We start from the raw sequence: 22,509 nt of genomic DNA, 5'->3' as shown, positions 1-22,509 counted from the left end.
AACCGTCCTACTGCAGGTTAGATCAACATGTCGTCTCAAGATTCAGAGGAGGATTGCCCAGTTTCTTACCGACCTTTAGATAAAAACATATTCAAGGATACCTATCCATATATATCGTACCCTGATGAGGAAGATGAAGATGAACCAGTTCCCCCTCGCTTCAAGCAAGAAAGCAAAGAGGAATTATGCAAAAGGATAATAAAGCTTGAGATCGAGAATGATGAGTTGAGGATTGATAATTTCACCCTCAGACGCAAGTTGGAGAAAGAGAAGGGCAAGCCTGCATCATCGACAACAACTCCACCTTCTTCACCAACAACAAAGGAGACATAATCACATGGGTATGGGCACTCCCCTTGGCAACTGCCAAGCTTGGGGGAGGTGCCCCGGTATCGTATCTCCATCACAACTCCTATCTTTACCATTTTTCTTAGTTCGATCCTATTAGTAGTATCTTGATTTAGTAGAATAAAGTCCTGGCATAATCTAGTTTTGAAGTTTGCTTTATGATCCCTCTATGTAATCGAGTCCGTGAGCTATATATAATAAAGATTAGTGTTGATTCAAGGGCTTGATTACTTTGCCATGATCTTGGGTGAATAAAAGAAAAGAATAAAAAGAAACAAAGAGTTCATATTGATCTTATTGAGAGTAATGACTTCACATAAAAAGAGTATGATGATTAAAAATTGTTGGGAGTTGGCAAATATAGTTTTGGTCATCGTTGCAATTAATAGGAAGTAATAAGGAGAGAGAGGTTTCACATATAGATATATTATCATTGACATCTTTTATGATTGGGAGCACTCATTAAAATATGACATGCTAAAGAGTTGATGTTGGACAAGGAAATCAACATAATGAGTTATGTTTTCTTGTATCTGAGATAAAGTATGTTGTCATGGATCCTCTAACATGTTGAGCTCGCCTTTCCCCCTCATGCTAGCCAAATTCTCAGCACCAAGTAGAGATACTACTTGTGCTTCCAAATACCCTTAAACCAGTTTAGCCATGAGAGTCCACCATATCTACCTATGGATTGAGTAACATCCTTCAAGTAAGTTGTCATCGGTGCAAGCAATAAAAATTGCTCTCTAAATATGCATGACTTATTAGTGCAGAGAAATAAGCTTTGTACGAACTTGTTGTGGAAGTAATAAAAGCGACGGACTGCATAATAAAGTTCCACATACAAGGGGCAATATAAAGTGACGTTCTTTTGCATTAAGATTTTCTGCATCCAACCATAAAAGCACATGGCAACCTCTGCTTCCCTCTGCGAAGGGCTTATCTTTTATTATTATCTTCTACCTTATGCAAGAGTCACGGTGATCTTCACCTTTCCTTTTTCATTTTATCCTTTGGCAAGCCCAACATGTTGGAAAGAACATGATATATATATCTAATTGGATGTAGGGGAGCATGAATTGTTATTGTTGACATTACCCTTGACGTAAAAGGTTGTGGGGCAAAACTATAAGCCCCTATCTTTCTCTGTGTCCGATTAAAACTCCGTAACCACAAGTATTGCATGAGTGCTATCAATTATGAAGGACTAAGTGATAGTTGAGTATGTGGACTTGCTTTTAAGCTCTGACATAGACTCTTTCCGATGTTATGATAAATTGCAATTGCTTCAATGACTGAGGTTATAATTTGATAGTGCCCAATAAAGTTTCTGATTCATACTTTTGCATTGTGAAAAGATCATCACTTGAACGTAAGTAATCATATGACAAATCTATATATGTTGCTGCTATGAGAATAATCATGATGCCTTCATGTCCGTATTTTATTTTTATCGACGCCTCTACCTCTAAACATAAGGACATATTTATGGTTATCAGCTTTTCGCTTGAGGACAAGAGAGGTCTAAGCTTGGGGGAGTTGATACTCCATTTTGCATCATGCTTTTAGATCGATATTTATCGCATTATGGGCTGTTATTTGACGTTATGTCACAATACTTATGGCTATTCTCTCTTATTTTACAAGGTTTACATGAAGAGGGAGAATGCCGGCAGCTAGAATTCTGGGCTGGAAAAGGAGCAAATATTGGAGACCTATTCTGTGCAACTCCAAAAGTCCTGAAACTCCATGGAATGTCTTAAAATAAATAAAGAAAAATCGTCACCAAAGATGAAGGCCAGGGGGCCCACACCCAGCTCACGAGGGTGCCCCCCCCGGGTGCGCCCCCCCCGGGTGCGCCCCCTACCTCGTGGGCCCCCTGGTGGCTCTTCGATGCCCATCTTCTCCTATATGAAGTCTTTCGATGAGGAAAAAATCATAAGCAACCTTTTGGGACGAGACTCCGCCGCCACGAGGCGTAACCTTGGCGGAACCAATCTAGGGCTCCGACGGAGCTGTTCTGCCGGGGAAACTTCCCTCCGGCAGGGGGAAATCATCGCCATCATCATCACCAACGCTCCTCTCATCGGGAGAGGGCAATCTCCATCAACATCTTCACCAGCACCATCTCATCTCCAAACCCTAGTTCATCTCTTGTATCCAATTCTTGTCCCCAAGTCCGGGATTGGTGCTAGTAGGTTGCTAGTAGTGTTGATTACTCCTTGTAGTTGATGCTAGTTGGTTTACTTGGTGGAAGATCATATGTTCAGATCCATTATGCATATTATTACCCCTCTGATTATGAACATTAATATGCTTTGTGAGTAGTTACGTTTGTTCCTGAGGACACGGGAGAAGTCTTGCTATTAGTAGTCATGTGAATTTGGTATTTGTTCGATATTTTGATGAGATGTATGTTGTCTAGCCTTTAGTGGTGTTATGTGAACGTCGACTACATAACACTTCACCATTACTTGGGCCTAGAGGAAGGCATTGGGAAGTAATAAGTAGATGATGGGTTGCTAGAGTGATAGAAGCTTAAACCCTAGTTTATGCGTTGCTTCGTAAGGGGCTGATTTGGATCCATATGTTTCATGTTATGGTTAGGTTTACCTTAATACTTTTGTTGTAGTTGCGGATGCTTGCAATAGGGGTTAATCATAAGTGGGATGTTTGTTTAAGTAAGAACAGCACCCAAGCACCGGTCCACCCACGTATCAAATTATCAAAGTACCGAACGCGAATCATATGAACGTGATGAAAACTAGCTTGACGGTATTCCCATCTGTCCTAGGGAGCGCTTTTTCTATTATAAGAGTTTTTCCAGGCTTGTCCTTTGCTACAAAAAGGATTGGGCCACCTTGCTGCACTTTATTTCTCTTGTTACTTGTTGCTCGTTACAATTTACCTCATCACAAAACTATCTGTTACCACTTATTTCAGTACTTGCAGAGCATACCTTGCTGAAAACTGCTTATCATTTCCTTCTGCTCCTCGTTGGGTTCGACACTCTTACTTATCGAAAGGACTACGATAGATTCCCTATACTTGTGGGTCATCAATGTACTGACGGGAAAAGCTCGGCCAGTGCTGGCGGTAGCGGGGTGCTTTTCTTCCCCCGCTCAGTCCGGCGGGCTCAGGCCTCAGGGTCGGGAAGCGGCACGATGTTCGCTCGGGGCGCAGTAGTAGCAGCCAGCAGCCAGCGACAGAGATGTGGGTTGTGGGCAGTGGTGTGAAGGGGCTGCAGCGGCAGTGGTGCGCGGTGGGCTCCGGTGGCGATGGGCGGCCGGATCTGGGCCCAGGCGACGCGGGCTGCAGCCATCTGCTATTGCCATGGCCGCGACTACTGGTGGTGGAGGAGTAGCGGCGGTGGTAGGTGGGCATGCCGGTCGGGATCCAGGCGTGCCGCCAGCTGGACGATAGCGGCACTGCAGATGGGCTCCCTGATAAGTTTTCTTGGCTGTCGGCGGTGGTCCTTGGGGGCCCTCCTTTCCAGTGGTAGAGCCTGCGACAGTGGCTCTGCACCTTTCTGAGTCGGCCGCTGAGATGGGGCGGCACAGGAGTGTGTCCGGTGGGGACGTTGGCTGGAGGGATGGGGGGTGCCAACATACTCGGGCCACCCTTCACTGGCCTAGGGGTGTGCCGGTCCAAATGCGTCCGCTCTCCCACCTCCCTTTTTCCCCAGCCGCGTGCGGGCTGTCCCCGCTCCGGCAGTGTTAAAGCCAGGTCATATGTTGCGAGTCATCGGTCGGGGCTGTCCCTCTGGTACAAAGCTGACCTCTTTGGATGGTCTTAGGGTTCCTGGATGATGGGTGGCGGCCCTGAGGGCAGGAGGCATGGCGTTTAGGGGCAGAACTTGCGTCTCAGGTGCGGGCGTCAGCCATGGCTTCACGGGGGGCTTGGCTGCGGGTGGTTAGCGGAGCGGGGGTGTGTCGGAGTGGTGTGAGCGTTGGGGTACATCACTTTCCCAGTCCTTGTACTGGTCGGCGGTTGCATCCGCGGACATTGTATTCTTCTTTAAGGCTCTGCCGTGGTTCTTTCACTCCTTACATGTGGCTCCGGGTGAAAACTTGATTTTCGGATCAGACGGTGGCAGTTATCCATGATCGTACCCTTCTGGCCAGCACCATCCTGGAGTCCTTACTTCGTAATTGTCAGTCTAACCCCTCCTCGCTGGCTCCAAGTAGTTCTTTGCTCATTCCTAGTTTGCTTGGTTGTCGTTCGAATGGTGTGACGGTGCCCGCCACATTTTATCTTGCCTTCGGTATGTGTGTTCTGTGTCGTGGTGGCATGTGTTTGTATCGATTCGCTCGGATGTATGTGGTGATGGTTGCTTTATAATATAATAAAGTGGGGTAACCCTTTTGGGTAAGATAAATAGCCATAGCCCAATATTATAACCGCTGTTGGGCATAGTTTCAGTGGCTACCAAGTAGAAGAGGTTGTCCCTAACGAGCGAGGTAGTGTGAACTACATCTGCGGGCAGGGAAGGGAATGAATTTTTATTAGAATCCGAATGTCGGCCCTCACATCATTGTGACAATGAAAGCTCCATTTAGCGAATCGAATAAATTTTAAGAGTCTTCAGCCCAGGGCGTGCCTTGTGTCGTGGGATTGTCACGGCAGATGTCCTCTTGCAAGGACTTAGTCGTGGAGCCATCGCAACTAGGAAGCTTAAAGGGGTTAATCGGGACAAAGGACACGGGAGATTTATACTAGTTCGGCCCCTTACGGTGAAGGTAAGGCCTACGTCTAGTTGGGTTGGTATTTCTTGATGTTTCGATGACTAGGGAGCGAGATACGCTATGCCCGGCTCTTGATGAGTTGTTTCTTGCCCTAAGCCGCCAGCGGGTCGTCCCCTTATATACACGGGTTGATGCCCTGCGGCTTACAGAGTCCCGGCCGGCTCATAAACACTGTTCGGCTCGGAGACTAGTTAAATCTACCTTATGATACAAGTCATGCCATTATGGAGGTTTACTACGACGGGCCTTAAGTCGCCCGTGGGCTTTAGACCCTTTATTGAACCACCATCTTCATGCTTGGTCTTGGGCTTCTTCTGATAGATCTCTCTTTACATAACCCGGCCCCTCATGGACGGCTTATACAAATAGTTATATTCCCAACATTAGGGCCCAGATTGATTTGAAACGGTTCATGTCAATCTTAAAATACCTTAAGAAATATGCCTTCGGTCTTCTGTCTGCGCAAAGGGTTTAACCCGCCATGATGTCATCCTCTGGATCCGTGTTAGCCCGTCGTGACGTCATCTCCAATTAAATCCTTATTTTATTCTGCTATATCTTCAACGGATCTTTGCCTTTACTGATTGTCCCAAAACCCGAGGCGTCGGGGTCGATGGATAATGATATTCAATCTCCTCGTTTCACGCACCGTCCCAGTCGGCCCTTCCCTATAAATAGGCTCGACCTAGGTCCTTTTCATTTTCTCCCTCAGTCGTCTTCATCTTCTCCCTGCCTCCTATTACTCGAGCTCCGCCGCCGCCGCCACCGTCGAGCTCCTCGTCTTCTCCAACTCAGGTCGCTGCATCAACCTGACTTAATCAGAGAAACGCGACGGAACCCTGCAGCAGCTCTACATTCGTAAGCCCTTTTCCTTTCCTGCGTTTAGATCTGTATTGCGGCCTCCCGAGTTCGTCGGTGTTCATCACCGCCCGTTGCAAACCCTTGATATTTTTCCTTTGCCGTCCTCCTTTTTGATCTTTAGACAACTAGAACTACTGCGATGGCTGTTCCGCATCCATCTTGAATAGAAATAGATCTCATTTCCCTTGTTTAAAGGCCTCCTTCGAGTGTATGAACTTCTCTGTACTGGCTTTAGGTCTAGAAATTTTTCTTTTTAGAGCAATTGTTTGATCCAAAATAATAGCTGAAACTTGTGAAACTTGTTTGTTCCACACTTAGCCAAAAATCTGCACCTGTTGACTCTGTTCAACTATGATAGTCCATATAGCCTTGGTTGCTTCTGGCGATTTAAGAAAATTTAACTGCCTTTGATACTTGTAGCGGCTTAATTAGCACTGAATAATTACTCATATATCATTAGGCCCCTTCTTAAGCCGCCGTTTTGAATAAACTCATGATGTTCTCCTCCGGGTTATAAATTGAACCGGAAATTTTTTCTTTTGTCATAGGTTTCAATTTGCCTAATGGCTCCCAAGGCTCCCAAACCTCCGGTGACCTGCAACTAGGTCAAGTCCATCGTTACAGAAAGCACTTTTTCTGATTTTGTGAAATCCGGCCATCTGCCCAAGAAAGAGATCATGTCTTATCGTGCTCCTAACCCGTCAAAGGAGAAGCCTCAACCCAAGGAGGGGGAGGTGATCGTGTTTACTGATCACATCAACCGGGGCTTCGCTCCACCCGGTTCAAAATTCTTCAGGGATGTTTTGCATTTCTTTGATCTCAGACCTCAAGACATCGGGCCCAATTCCGTGTCAAATATTTGCAACTTCCAACTCTTCTGCGAGGTGTACTTGGAGAAAAACCCAGCTTACTTTTATTCAGAGAATTGTTTTACTTAAACCGGCAGAACGAACGCGCGAACGGGCCCAGTCTGTAACTTGGTGTCATCTCGACTCAGCAGCGGAGAGACTGCCTGTTTCCTTATGCTGAACTGCCGAGTCATCCAAAGGATTGGAATCAGACGTGGTTTTACTACCAGGATACTTCTCCGGCTGAGGAAAATCCTCTGCCCGGCTTCCGCGCCTTGCGCCTTGAATCCAACCACCCGCTGCCGGATAAACTGACTGCTGTTGAACGCCTGCCACTTGCTCCCACCATTAGTAAAGTCAAAGCTCTTTTTGGAAATGGCTTAGATGGCATTGACCTGGTCCGAGTCTGGGTCGCTTGGTGAGTGATTCCGTTAAGCCGTCGCGCCGGCTTAATGTGCACCTACTCAGGCGAGAAAAATGACCCACTTCGTCATAGTCCCGACGACTTACCAGATGATGTGGTGGAGGCTACGACTCAGACGTTGTTGAAAGAGGGCACAGTGACTAGCAATGCATTTGGCTTAATTCCTTTCTGCAAGAAGAACCAGGACCCTGCAGTAAGTCATCAACCTCAATAACTTACTCCTTACTGTGTTATACCTTGCTTTTATTTATAACCCTTTACCGTTTTTCCTCAGGCCAACGACAACTTCTGGAAGGTCAAGTATGACCATGAGGCTGCCAAACAAGCCAGAGCGGCCAAGAGAACCGAAAGAAAAGCCGCCAAAACAGGAACTTCAAGGAAAAGGAAGCCAAGTTCTTCAGATTTACTCAAATTGGACGACACTTCTGACGATGAAGAAGAGGTAATCCTTAATTCTCATAACTCTTTTATCATTATTTTATTGACATTCTACCCTTTCAGGAGGATACGGGGAACAGCCAAGCGGTTGATGAAGAGGTAACTATAATCTCCTCCGACTCAGAGCCTTTGCCAAAGCAAAAAATCCGAAGGGTGACCCAGAAAGTAAGATTTTCACATCCTTTAGCTTATCAAGATCCTCAATTTCTTTTGAAGCAACAGACTCATGAAAGCCGGAGGCATACCCGGACCTCCAAGGATGCAGAACTCTCCTCCGGCTTACCTGATGTAACCAGGAAGCGCCAAACTGAGGTTATCTCCGACTTATATTCTGCTTTCCCCTTAGCGGGCTTAATACGTCTACCTCTCAATTCATCTGACTCAAATTATCAGGAGACCTCGCCTTCCTTCGGCGAGTCTATGCAATCCAACATGCCGGCTTTTAAAACCGCCCCCGGGTAATGTAAACTTATTTACCTTATACTTTACCTTACTCATGTTTTTGTACCCACCCTTCTGCCTTGTCCACAGCGTGCAAGTGAAGCCCAGTAAGAGGGCAAAAAAGAATAAGCCGTCCCAAGATCCGGTCATAACTGAACCGGAACTCGGAACAGCTGCCCCTGACACTTACACTCATCAACCGCCGCCTGAACCAGTTTATGATATTCCAGCACCAACCTCTGATCCGCCCGCTGAAGAAACTCTTGGTGGTTCTGATAAACCGGAAACTCCTAGCCCGGCCAGGACAACTGATCCGGAAGTTGAGATTCTCAAGACTCAGTTTGTCGAACTGAGTCAGCCCACTGTCCTTGCCAAGTGCTCTGCCAAGGAGGAGCTTTTGGAGCGCCGAAAGGCCAAGTTAAACATTGCAGAGTATACTCATTTGGGTATTGGGGATATTGTCTCCGGCTATATCAGTCAATTACATAGCAGCCGCGACCTGGAAATTGACATGGTAAAACAGATACAGCAAAAATCTGAGGTATGACATATGTTAGTTTTCCTTAACCATACTTACTATATCAGCCCCCAAGTCTATTGCTTATAAGTAAATATCTTGTAGACTTAGAAAACTGCCTAATCACAGCTTATCCGGCTTGGAAAGAAGTTATTTAACCCGATTGTAGCATGATACTTTGAACTTGCGATACACATTAGCCCCCAAGTGTCAAGCATCTTTGCTTGCAAAGCGCTTGGGACTTAAATTTCCATGAACTGGCGTAACGATTTAAAGTTCTTCAGTGTACATTAGCCCCCAAGTGTTAAGTACCTTTGCTTGCAAAGTGCTTGGGACTTAATGTTTATCTTATAATGATTCTGACTATAACCCGGCATCAATTTAGGCCACCATTAGTCAACTTAAGTCAGAGGTTGCTCACCTGAAGAATCGCCTGGCAGCCCAGGAACTTGAAATCCAAAAGGCCAACTCCAAGTTTGATTCAGTATCTCTGAACAAGAGAAGTTGAAGAAAAGCTTTGCAACAGATAAGAAAAACTGGGCTGATGAAAAGGCTTCACTGGTGACCCGGGCCGAAACGGCAGAGGCATTGCTTGCAGAATCCACAGCTGAGTTGTCCAGCTTAAAGCGCCAGATATCTCAAATGGCCTCAGCAATCTTTGGTAAGTTACTCATACAAACTTTAAATATTGCAAACCTTCTTTCAGTGATTACTTAAATTGTCACCTCTGGCTCATCTTATGTGTAATAATGCAGGCCCCAAGAGCACAAACCTCAAGCAGAACATGTTGATCAAGCTGAAGGCGGTTTATACTCTGGTGGAACAACTCTACACCGGGTCACAATGTGCTTTGGCCGTTGTAGCCTTATCAAATGACGATCCTAACCTCTTGCAAGAAGTGCTGAAGCGGCTTGCTGTGTTACCTCAGCGGATCCAAGAACTAAGGCGGGCGTCCGCAAGAGCCGGGGCCATAGCCGCATTGAGCTGGGCTAAAGCAAGGATTCCAGAACTAGACCCGGCTGACCTCGCTCTTCGATACCCGAGTTTGAAAGAGGATGGGACCGTATTTGATGAACAGGATTTCACCGTCTGTGTCTAGGTTATACGCCCTATAGCTACTCCTATTGGGAACGATGCTGATCTTACCAAATATCAGCCGAGTTATGACAGCGAGAATCGGAGAATTCCAACGCCTCTTTATGACGATGTCAGCCTGATCCCTCCAATCCGTAAGCATACCTTTGCCCCTGAAGTCGACCCAGCCGGTTTAATAGATGACAAAGCTGAGTTTGAAGCTTTGAGTGGCATTGACTGGGCATCGTCCACCTTCCAGGACAAGGCAGCCGACGGAGAGGCGGAGAAGGATAACCCGAATTCTTCAAGCCAACCAAAGGAGTGACCGCCAGGCGTCATATGTTTATGTCTTTTTGAAAACAATGCTTCATTATTCAGACTCGGGGAGTCTTGTAATAGGGTAGAAAAAACCTCTCGACTTTTGCCATGCCTTCGCGCATGTTTATGGCGCTCAATACTTTCTTAAGCCGTCATCGCTATATCCTTCCAGCTTATATTGATCTTCTGTTTCCTTTAAACAAAAAATTGCTTGCCTTGTCCTGTGATCCTTTGGTAATATCGCCAGCTTATATGACCCCACCCCTGCAGGTAAATTTAACTCTTGAAAGTTGGAATTCACCTGGCACTTAACAACCTGGGGTGATCAATATTAAGCCGGAAGAACAAAAACCATCTCACAGTGCTTTCAAGAAGATCTCAAGATAGTCAAGTAATCATGCTTATGAAGTATAATAGACAATAAACAGTATTCAAAGGCTTGTGATTCGAATACGATCAGTAAACCGTTCCAAAGGGGTTAAGCTAAGATTCAGATACGATTATATAGCCCCCAGTGGCTTTGGCGATGCCGATCAAGTGGGTATCGACAACTATGTTCTCTTTGGTTCGAATACGACCTATGTTTGAACAGGAAGCCCCCAAGTGATCATGGCTAGATTCAGATATGATCATAAGCCGGACCAAAGGGAAAGCCGGATTCAGATATGATCCGCTCCTTGTTGGTTGTTTCCACCACATCTTGAGAGCCGGTGGCTCAAGTATAATAAGGCCGAAGATGAGCGATATTCCACGGCCGGCGGGTCTCCTCCTCCGACTTACGTGAGTCTTTGTGCTCTCGAACATCGATGAGGTAGTATGACCCGTTGTTCAGATTCTTGCTGACCACAAAGGGTCCTTCCCAAGGAGGGGACAGCTTGTGCATATCAGACTGATCCTGGATGAGCCGGAGCACTAAATCGCCTTCCTGAAAGGTTCTGCTTCTAACCCGGCGGCTGTGACAGCGGCGCAGGTCTTGCTGGTAAATCGCCGAGCGGGCTATTGCCAAGTCTCGCTCCTCATCCAATAAATTAAGTGCATCCTGACGAGCTTTTTTGTTATCAGCCTCAACGTAAGCCGCCACGCGGGGTGAGTCATGCCGGATGTCACTTGGCAGAACCGCCTCTGCTCCGTACACCATGAAGAAAGGTGTGTAACCCGTAGATCTGTTAGGCGTAGTATTGATACTCCAAAGCACAGAGGGTAACTCCTCCACCCAACAACCCGGCGTCCGCTGTAAGGGGACCAAGAGCCGGGGTTTAATACCCTTCAAGATCTCCTGATTAGCTCTTTCTGCTTGACCATTGGATTGAGGATGAGCAACAGCCGAAACATCAAGCCGGATATGTTATCGTTGACAGAACTCTTCCATGGCACCCTTGGAGAGATTAGTGCCATTATCAGTTATAATGCTGTGTGGAAAACCAAAACGAAAAATCACCTTTTTCATGAATTGAACCGCCGTGGCTGCATCACACTTACTGACCGGCTCTGCCTCAACTCACTTGTGAATTTATCCACTGCCACCAGGAGGTGTGTCTTTTTATCTTTAGACCTCTTGAAAGGTCCAACCATGTCAAGCCCCCAGACTGCGAACGGCCAAGTAATTGGAATCATCCTCAATTCTTGAGCCGGCACATGAGCTCATCGTGAGAATTTTTGACATCCATCACATTTACTGACCAGATCCTCCGTATTAGCATGAGCCGTTAGCCAATAAAAACCATGACGGAAAACCTTGGCCACAAGAGATTTTGAGCCGGCATGATGACCACAATCCCCTTCATTGATCTCACGAAGTATCTCCTGACCCTCCGCAGGCGATACACAATGTTGAAAAGCTCCAGTGACACTCCGATGATGTAACTCGCCATGAACAATTGTCATGGATTTGGACCGCCGAATGATTTGTCTCGCCAAGGTCTCCATGCGCTGGGCGTTTCTTGACAAAGCTTCTGACTCCATGTGCCTGCTGTAACTCGGACTCTGGTTTGGACAAGCCAGAGCTAACCAAGGCAGAGGAGTTGAATGAATCCTGTCCCGGCTGTAGGAATAAGTCTCTTGCTGAGCCAAGGCTGTCTGGACGAGGTCTCTGATCCTTTGGGTCTCCACTGCTGTTGGATCGTCTCCGTCCACCGGGAGAGCCGCCAAACGTGCTGATGCTGCGATCAAGTTCTCCATGGGGTGGGAAAAGTGACCCGGCGGTATCGGTACGTAATGGGGCGGCGCCATGTTTCCATGAGGAGGTGCCATCTCCCGAGGCTGAGCCGGTCCTCCTGTTCCGGCTGTCATAAACTGATTTGCATCTGGGGGGTTACTTGGGCCGGCTCCGGGTGTAGCGAAAAGATTCCGAGCATCATAAACCGGAGGTAAACGGGATTGGGTTTTCTGATGCCTCCTCCTCATCACCTGGTTAGATGCGTTCAGGCTCATCGTAAGCTGGAAGGCTTCTGACTGTATCTGTTGTGCCCGTGCATCCAAAGCCGCCCGTTCTGTGGCTAACCTGGTGTCCTCAGCTGCTAAGGCTTCCTTGGCCCGAGCTATCTCCTCACGCACCCGTGCCAGCTCCGTGTTATGCTCATCTTGATTCGCAGGGATGATTGTGGTGGTTAACAGGGCCGTCAGCTTATCCATAAGATCCATCAGCACCTGAGCAGGCGGGCGCACAGGGCCTCCTGCCTCGGCCGCTCCTGACCCGGACGTTATTGCTGTTGCAGCCGTTGAGTTTTGACCGGGTTGAGTACCAGCCATGAAGACTCCTGCCCAGTTTGGCGGCTCATAAGGGTCCGGAATACTAGAGCCGTCGGAACAGCCCCTAAGCCCGCCATCCTGTAACAGATACAATGAATCTGTTGAACCGGCGGACGAATCACCGTCGGAGAGGATGGCCGTCTCACCACCGTCTATAGATCCTTCAGAAAGCTCTCCTCCGTGGATGCAACCCACGAAGGCACGCTTCACGACGGGTTGAGCTCGGGCGGGTCTCGCACGCTGAGCCGTTTCGACGAGGTCGGTGCAGCAGTCCGGTTCAGGGCCCGGTTCACCAATCCGGCCGATGAAGACGTGGATTCCGCCAAAGGGGACCCGGTACCCGTACTCAATTGAGTCGGCGTCGGGCTCCAGCCTTCGTCGTCGATGTAGATCTTGCCACGACGACTCTTGGTCATCCATCCCACTGCGTATCCCTTCAGCCCTTCGAAGTTGCCCTTCAAGAACTCAAATCCACCGTGCGCTGGCCCCACGGTGGGCGCCAACTGTCGTGGGATTGTCAGGGCAGATGTCCTCTTGCAAGGACTTAGTCGTGGAGCCATCGCAACTAGGAAGCTTAAAGGGGTTAATCGGGACAAAGGACACGGGAGATTTATACTAGTTCGGCCCCTTACAGTGAAGGTAAGGCCTACGTCTAGTTGGGTTGGTATTGCTTGATGTTTCGATGACCAGGGAGCGAGATACGCTATGCCCGGTTCTCGATGAGTTGTTTCTTGCCCTAAGCCGCCAGCGGGTCATCCCCTTATATATACGGGTTGACGCCCTGCGGCTTACAGAGTCCCGGCCGGCTCATAAACAGTGTCTGGCTCGGAGACTAGTTAAATCTACCTTATGATACAAGTCATGCCATTGTGGCGGTTTACTACGACGGGCCTTAAGTCGCCCGTGGGCTTTAGACCCTTTATTGAACCACCATCTTCATGCTTGGTCTTGGGCTTCTTCTGATAGATCTTTCTTTACATAACCCGGCCCCTCATGGACGGCTTATACAAATAGTTATATTGCCAACACCTTGTGAAAATGACACCATATACCTCAATTTAAGCATAGCATGGCGCCTACAGTGGAAAGAATGGGGTGCCTCGGGCCCTAGCCACGAAATAGCCATGACCCAAGCAATGGCAATGCCGAATTCCAAATGGGAGTCGACCAGTGTGTTGTCACATAGCGTCAACCCTAGGCAAAAAGGAATAAGGTTCTGGGTAAGGAGAAATGTGTAGGTGTTAACTAGGGCCATTTTAGTAAAACGAAATGCAATATTTGGTTGTCCTTGTTGACGGGAGAGATGGCTCTCTTCAACAGAGGGCGTGGCGAAGATCAACACCGAGTCACCGATGGGTAGAGTCTCAAGGTCTGACTATTCGGAGCAACAAGCATTGTCTACCATGATGCACAAGGTCATGTCTTATCTCTTTTGCTATGGTCTCTTCGAGGGACCAGTGGGTCCGGCTATCCTAGAGCGAGGTTGTCCATGATTTCTTCTTAACTAGTTACCTTTCCAAGAGAAAGAAGAGATTATTCAGTTTTGCTAAACCTAGTACGACTTAATTTTTTTCCCTTACAAGTCCCAATCCATTTCTAAAAAGTGCAACTTTGATATTTTAAAACTGCAAGTTATACCTTTTTTTATACAAAGTGAACTTTTCAGGATCAATTGGGACCTGGAATTAAGGCAAACCCAACCAAATTTTCCATTCAGGGGCCCATCTTCTAGCAAAGATCTGACACGACGCTAGAGTAGATGTAGATAACGTGTATTCCCTTCATTCCATAATGTAGTGTCAATAGACTTTTAAGTTAAATTTTACAAACTTTGACCAAATTTGTAGAGAAAAGCATCCGCATCTAAAATACCAAATACATGTCATTAGATACATCATGGCATGTACTTTCATACTGCATATATTTGGTATTGTAGATGTAAATACTTTTCTCTATAAATTTGTTCAAAGTTCATCAAATTTAACTTTTTATAAAATCTATAGGCATTATGGAACGGAGGAGTATAACCATGAACAGTGACCATTAATAAATCATTTCCGGTTATGCTAGAATAAAACATGGCAGGTGTATCAAAACATTCCCTGAAACTCAACTAATGTTCCACAGCTTCAGCATCAAAGACAACAAGTTTGTTAAGTGACACAACGGAAGGGACTAACATTGGCAATATCATGAAACTTGGCACACGAAACTCAGCTAACTGACACCGTCTCTTCAGACGATGCGTCGGTGTCGTCTTTCAGTGGATCTGCAGTGGACTGGCCTGACGCCTGCGAGGCACTCGACCGCATCGCCGGGTTGAGCCAGCTTTTACCGGTGTCGACGCCCTTGGTAAGCCACTTAGGAAGGCTGTTGATTGGTTGTTGGTTGATGGGAAGAAGCTGAGACGACGTCCTCTCTGGTAGTTCTTGGCACCCGTTTGACTTTTGAAGCTTGGTTGTCTTCCTACGCCTGCTCCCAGTTCTCCCCTGCGAGGAAGAAACTCCAGGGAAGCCTCCCAGAGACAAATTTCTCGGCACATTGTTGAGTTCATGAAGGTTAAACCTGCCAAGGCTTGATAAATAATGCTGGCCTCTATCCAAAGCATGAGCATTCTGAAGGTGCACCTCGCCCAACGGAAGGTCTGATTGGGCTGCAAGGAATGGGGACTTTGAGCTTCCAGCATAACCTTCAGCTATATGGTGAGTTCGTTCAGAACCTAGAGCAGATGTTCTTATTGATTGAAGATCCAGAAGTAGAAGTTTCTTTTGCTCCTTGCCCCATTGTTCAGAAAGATCCTCAGACATTCTTGAGCTTGAGAACCGTAGCCGTGTATCCCTCAGCATTGCATTCCAATTACTCGTTCCATACCTCCTCACTCCAATCCACAGAAAATCCAACTCTTCTTCTGACCAGGGAACCTGGTGTCTTTTGTAGGAGTATGTGCTGATCCTTTCTGTCAGCAAATCAATGCCACTGGACTTGCCACTGTATTGGAAACTATCCAAGCGGCGTTCCAAACTGGACTCAGGAGCATTATCCATTATTCTGAATTTCAGTTCTGAAGGCATGCTCTTTGGTTCCTTCGAACTCCCAGATTTCCTTGACGGAGTCGGACCATACAAATTTGAGTTTAAGGTATGCAATGCTGGTGTTCCCTCTTGATGTTGTTCTTTACCATGTACAACATCTTTCTCCTTCGTAAAAAATAGCCTTTCAATTGGTTGAGAAACTTGTTTTTGTCCAGTAACAAAATGATCCTGTAAGCAGTACAAAATGTTTAACGCATGGATATATATATAAGGTGGTATAATCATGGTTTTCAATTTCAGTTTCAGAAAAAATTCAGCACCAACCGAAATCACCGAAATTCAGTGAATTTCACTGATTTCGGTTTTCATTTCAGTCAAAGCACCAAAATATTCACTTGAATTCAATTAAAATTTTAATTTTTCTGGAAAGTATTTAAAAATATATTTGAACTCCAGTGTACTACTGAAATTGCCAAAATATTGTGGGCAAAACGGAAATATTTCAGTGTCTGCTGAAATTAATGAAATTCAGTGAATTCATCAAAATCTTATCAAAAGTGAAAACCATGGGTATGATCCATGTCTCAAGCTTATAAACAAGATGGTGATGGAAACTGAGACAGAATAAAAACATTTGAAATGAAGAGTACAGTTATGTATGATTTAGAAAGCAAAAATGGTTTGTCTTGACTGAAAAAATAATCCTCTAAGTGGGTGAGGCTGATGGATTCTCGGCGCAAGCAAACAACTAACAATGAAGCACTTCCTAAAAGATGGGCCAAATATATGATTTTGTCATGCTCACCTGATCTGGCAGCCTTTGAAAAGATGAGTCATCCAGGCCGAGAAGCCTCTCTTGAGGTAATTCGACAGGATTCAGGTTGATCTTCCCTAAATTAAATCTGCTTTTGTTTTCCTCCTGAACCACCTTTGAATTTTCCGGCAGCTTACCCCTGGCCCTCTCATCATTAACATAGTCCAAGACAATGATTGGAATATGTTTTGTTGAACCTTGGGACTCTGGAGGATCATCTGTCCACAGATATACTGGTAAGTTTGAACCTATTTAAATTTATTTATTTTGCCTAGTTAACTATGAAGGGGCCGTTACCATGTAATTTCTTCATTTCAACAGCTTCTGCTGCTTCAACAACACGACCTAGAGTTTTGCTCCAGTCCTCCGCTCTTGCATCTTCAATATGCCGTGTGGAAACCGTATGCTGCACTGTTGATTTTCGCATGTGTGAACTGCAAAAGAAGCATCAAATTAGTTGTTCAAAAATGTAAGTGTAGCAATAACATTACTCCGATGTCAAATCACAGCGCTTAAAAAACACAATTTTGTTATACCTTTTTTCGTCAAGAAAGCGTTGAGCTGATACGGATAGTCCAGTACTTGTTCCTTCTTTAGCTACCTGCACACAGAATATACAGAGTTAATGCTACATTATAATTTTTTACACCTTTAGCCATCACGGCGTGCACCATTTACTGACGAGTTTACCATATATAGCAAGATAAATAGGGCATTATTAACTCGTTTACAGTGGAACATATATGTAATTCTCTTCTGTTAATGCATTGTGAGTTTGTGACTTTTTTGGCATCTGCACATCTATGTCATACTTACGACACAAATTTGCCTGTAATATTGGTTGGTTATTGCACATATAAATTATGCAATAATATAATAAAGAAACTAGTCAGAACTGAGTGCTAGCTCAGTTCTCATCCCCCATTTTCTTTATATAATAAAATAAACTAATAGCCGCATTATTCTTATTGCTCACGATAGACCCAATGCTACAAGCCCCCACAACAGGTGGATTTTTCTATAACAAAGTAAAGTAATAGCCTCATTATTCTTATTTGCCGGGAGACCCAATGCTAGAAGCTCCAACACTAGATGGGAAAGGATTATACGAGGCAAGCCTTACCCCTGCACAGTGCAATGCAAAGAGGGTGCGCTGAACCCAGGACCGATTGGCACAAGTGGGGAGTACTTTACCACTGCGCCAAGCATGTCCTTCATTATTCTTGTTTGTCAGCTGTGTAAAAATTGTATAGTCCTTTTTCACACAGAAAAAATGTAACTCGTTTGATACCAACATTAAGCAGAATCAAAAGTTGCCAAAATTTGAGGAAAAAATAGAGATTGGCAAAACAAGTTGGTAACCAACCAATCACTGTCCAACATTTGCATTAGCCCAATATTTGGCATGCCAACTTTTGGCTTCGAACCAATCATGTTCATAATCAACATAAACGAGGTAGATAATATATGCTTTCAAAATTACATAACGTCATATTTCAAATACAATAAATAAAACCAGCTATAAGTAATGACACATTATATATAGTTGGGTACAAAGGCAACAGAATTAACTCCCATTCATCTTCAATAGTCGCCTTGATGTTAACTTACTATATCCAAATCCAGCTTAAGCAAATAACGATGTAAGAGGAAACCATAGCCCCATGAATATGAGTAAGGAGCTAAAACAATGTCATTTTGGCTGCACAGTAGAAGAGTGTCGTACGACGAGTCACAAAACATACCTTATCTGCAGTATCCAAAATATCGGCATCGGTTACTTTGAGCAAGGGTGTGGCATTAATTGGTAAACTCTGTGGGTTACATGCCAGTGTTGAGTATTCTTTGCCGTTATCGTTCGTATAGTTTCTCTCTGCTGGCTTGTCCAAATTAATTTTCCTTTTAACACGCCTCCGGAAGGTGAGCTGAGGACTAAATCTGTTCTTACATTGATTACGTCTGCTAGTATCTTCTGGCCCTTCATGAGAATTTATTGCGGCATGAGCAGAGTTATTAGAATCCTTTGCTTGATTAGTTGTCCCGTTGGCATGTCTGAGATCCCATACAGAACTGGAAGCAGGGATTGGATTAACTACATCATTGGTGCAATGTAATTTATCATTCCACACCTCTGCTACTGGGAGAGAACAAATCCCAGGTCGCTTCGTCCGTGGCAATGGTTCACATAATGGAATTTCCTTTTGTTCTTTCTTCGATGCATGGGCACATAGCTTAGCTGTTTCTTCTATGGCGCTTTCTTGCTTTGGCTTGCAGGCATCCTGTTGCTGTGTAGAGGTAGACTGTCAATTTTCCAAAGGAGGAAAGGTACAAGTTGCAAAACAAGGAAGGCGATTGGCATATGAATATAGAATCAAAATATCATAAAGCATTGAACCTATGGCATAATAATCATTCATGCAATATGCTATATCATGCTTATCATAAAAAATATAATACTCTGAGAACATCCAGCTGCTGATATTTTTAGATAGAAATGACTGCATCATATTGGTATCATAAATTTCCTAATACACAAATGATAAGATCTCGTAAAACACGTGGCTCATATTGTACTGGTTGGTGCAGCAACTCATTTGCCCTCCATGAAAATGGCGCGAAAATTTACCATCTTGAACATGCAGCTATTGAAATTTTAGATACCAATGTCTGCGTCATATTGCATCATAAAATTTTCTGAAGACAAAAATGACAGAGTTGTTAAAAACATGTAGCTCATGTTGTACCAGTTGGTACAGCAACTTTTGTGCCCTCCTTAAAAAAGCCTTGGATATTTGCAATCGTAAAAGGCGGGAAAACCAGTAACATCAGAATTAACGTGGACAGAAAGATGTAGTAGAAAGTAAATCAAACATCAATAATCCTACAACAATAAGAAAAGGGAGAACTCAACGTTTCTTACAAGATTAGATCCATTGAACATGTCGTTATCATTGTCCGTCCCGTCTTCCAGGGCTTCGCTGTAGGCAAGCCCACCGCTAGAAATAGTAGGAAGCTCCGAAGTCGCTCTATCGGTTGTCTGAGCGAGTGATGTACCACCCTTCCTCTTGTGGGTTCTTGTGATGTTGGCACTCTTGTTGAACCGCGGCAAAACACGACTCGAGCGAGCCTACACACATGAGAAAACAATGGCCATAAGTACTATCCAGAGACTTGCTGGAAATATAGACCGGGATTTCGCCGCAGAACTCCATCAACGCCCGGACATAAGGATGAGTTTCTCCATCTATCATGCAGACAGGTCATTATTATTGCATAATATAAACAAGTGCATATAATTATATCTTCTTAGCATAACACATAATACTATGAGAACATCCGGCTATATATTGACTATACAAATGTCTCTACATCCTATTGGTATCACACAATTATAAAAGACACGAATAATAGAGCTCTACAAACACGTGGATTGTATTGTAATATTCGGCGCAACAACTTTTGCGCCCTCCATAAAAAAGGCATGGAACATTACCATCTTAGAAGGCGGGAAAATCAGTAACAACAAAACTATCGTTGTCGGCTCGATTCAATAGAAATAACATCAAATATCAACGATTTCCAAAGACACACTGATAGAGTTTTGAAAACAGGTGGCTCATATCAAACATCTAACAAATATAGTGTTCTGACAACATGCAGCTATTGACATCTTTAGATACAAATGTCTTTACATCATATTGGTATCACACAATTTTCAAAGACACGAACGATAGAGCTCTACAAACACGTGGATCATATTGTCCTATTCGGCGCAACAACTTTTGCGCCTTCCTTAAAAAAGGCACGGAAAATTACCATCTTAGAAGGCGGGAAAATCAGTAACAACAGAGCTAACATAGCCAGCTTGATTCAACAGAAATAACATCAAATATCAACGATTTCCAAAGAAACAATGATAGAGTTCTAAAAAACGTTGCTCATATCAAACATCAAACGAATATAGTGTTCTGAGAACATGCAGCTATTGACATCTTTAGATATAGGTGTCTTTACATCAGATTGGTATCACACAATTTTCAAAGATACGAGTGATAGAGCTCTACAAACATTTGGATCATATTGTACTATTCGGCGCAACAACTTTTGCGCCCTCCTTAAAAAAGGCACAAAAAATACCATCTTAGAACCCGGGAAAATCAGTAACGACAGAACTAAAGTAGACAGCTAAATTCAACAGAAATAACATCAAATATCAACGATTTTCAAAGACACAATGATAGAGTTCTAAAAACATGTGGCTCATATCAAACATCAAACATCAAACAAATATAGTGTTCTAAGAACATGCAGCTATTGACATCTTGAGATACAAGTGTCTTTGCATCCTATTGGCATCACATAATTTCCGAAGACACAAATGATATAGTTGTACAAACTCGTGGCTCATACTGTACTATTCCATGCAGCCACTTTTGCGCCCTCCTTTAAAAAAGGCGCAAAAAATTACCATCTTAGAAGGTGGGAAAATCAGTAAGGTAACGACAGAACTAACGTAAAAAGCCAAATTCAACAGAAATAACATCAAATATCGACGATTTCCATAGACACAATGATAGAGTTGTAAAAACATGTGGCTCATATCAAACATCAAACAAATATAGTGTTCTAAAAACATGCAGCTATTGACATCTTGAGATACAAGTGTCTTTGCATCCTATTGGTATCACACAATTTTTGAAGACACAAATGATATAGTTGTGCAAACACGTGGCTCATACTATACAATTCTATGCAGCCACTTTTGCGCCCTTCTTAAAAAAAAGCGCAAAACATTACCATCTTAGAAAGGCGGGAAAATCAGTAACGACAGTGAGCCAGATTCAACAGAAATAACATCAAATATCAACAATTCTACAACGACAAAAAGGAGATAGAGTCAGGCTTCCTTACATCGGCATCGGCCTGGTCTTTGGTGGCTTCGCTGCCGGCAACCCCACTGCTAGAAACAGGAGGAGGCTCCGGAGTGGCGTCATCAGCCTGCTGAGCACGCGACGTGCCACGCTTCCTCTTGTAGGTTACCGTTATCTTGGTGCTCATCTCGGACGACACCAAACTCAGCGAGCCTACATAAGAGAATGAAATGATGAGTGTAATTGAGCTCCTGTAGCTGCTGAAAATATAAATCTCATTTTTGCCGCAGATCGCAGCAAAGTTACCTCCATCCCCACTAGGACTCAAGGATAAGTGCATCAATCTATATCTCCATACATAGAGACAGTTCATTTGGAAGAAGAAGACGAGAACTAAATCCATGGGTTAAAGTACAAAGCTAACCCAACACTCGCCCATCATCAAGGATCGATTCCCCCACGCACCCATACTGCAGACAACCACACCGTATTTCCGATCCTACTCAAACTGCAAACTGAAAATATAAATCGAGCCGAAACGCGCACGGACACTACTACTATCTCCGATCCTAATCTCCCCGGTGCAAACACACGGAAGCTATCAGGCACACGGAACCTCGATTCCGCGCACAAACTCCAGCATCGCCTTCGACGAACACCGATCCATCCGAACTCGAACCCGCTAGAGCAAAGTGGATCGCGAACGGCGCCTTCCCCGGCACCGCTCCTCCCCGTCCCTTTCCCTTTCGCCGTCCTCCTACTCCTCGCTCGCGGGCGCGGCTCCTCAACAAACCGAACGCCAACCCTCGCCGGTCGCGCGCGCGCGCACGGGGTCCGTGATTCCGCGAACCGGACGGGAAGGTGAGAACCCGGAGACTGAGGGGAGGAGGGAGGGAGGAACCACTTACCTCGATCCGGCGCGGCGGCGGGATCTCGGAGGGAGGCAGCAAGGGAGGGGTTTCTCCGTCGCCCTTCTCGTGCTGCGTTCCCTCTCGCTCGCTCGCTCGCCCTTCTTACCTTTTTTGCTTCC

At 45.0% G+C, this 22,509-nt stretch overlaps 1 protein-coding gene across 1 annotated transcript; it reads right to left on the bottom strand.

The window, feature by feature from the left end:
• Positions 1-14,825: 14,825 nt before the first annotated feature.
• LOC123139704 (uncharacterized) lies at positions 14,826-21,882 on the bottom strand. Its single transcript, XM_044559435.1, has 8 exons — positions 21,786-21,882; positions 21,520-21,692; positions 19,529-19,735; positions 18,354-18,893; positions 17,145-17,209; positions 16,906-17,042; positions 16,600-16,826; positions 14,826-16,022 (listed from the first exon to the last, which is right to left on the bottom strand). The coding sequence occupies exons 1-8, from the start codon at positions 21,880-21,882 to the stop codon at positions 14,976-14,978; spliced, it is 2,493 nt and encodes an 830-aa protein (XP_044415370.1). The 3' UTR covers positions 14,826-14,975.
• Between the last annotated feature and the right edge of the window lie 627 nt (positions 21,883-22,509).

The sequence above is a fragment of the Triticum aestivum genome, chromosome 6B (assembly GCF_018294505.1).
Source record: "Triticum aestivum cultivar Chinese Spring chromosome 6B, IWGSC CS RefSeq v2.1, whole genome shotgun sequence".
In the NCBI taxonomy this organism is placed as follows: domain Eukaryota; kingdom Viridiplantae; phylum Streptophyta; class Magnoliopsida; order Poales; family Poaceae; genus Triticum; species Triticum aestivum.
The sequence above is the reverse complement of the archived record's forward strand: the minus strand, read 5'-3'. Positions and strand labels throughout refer to the sequence as shown.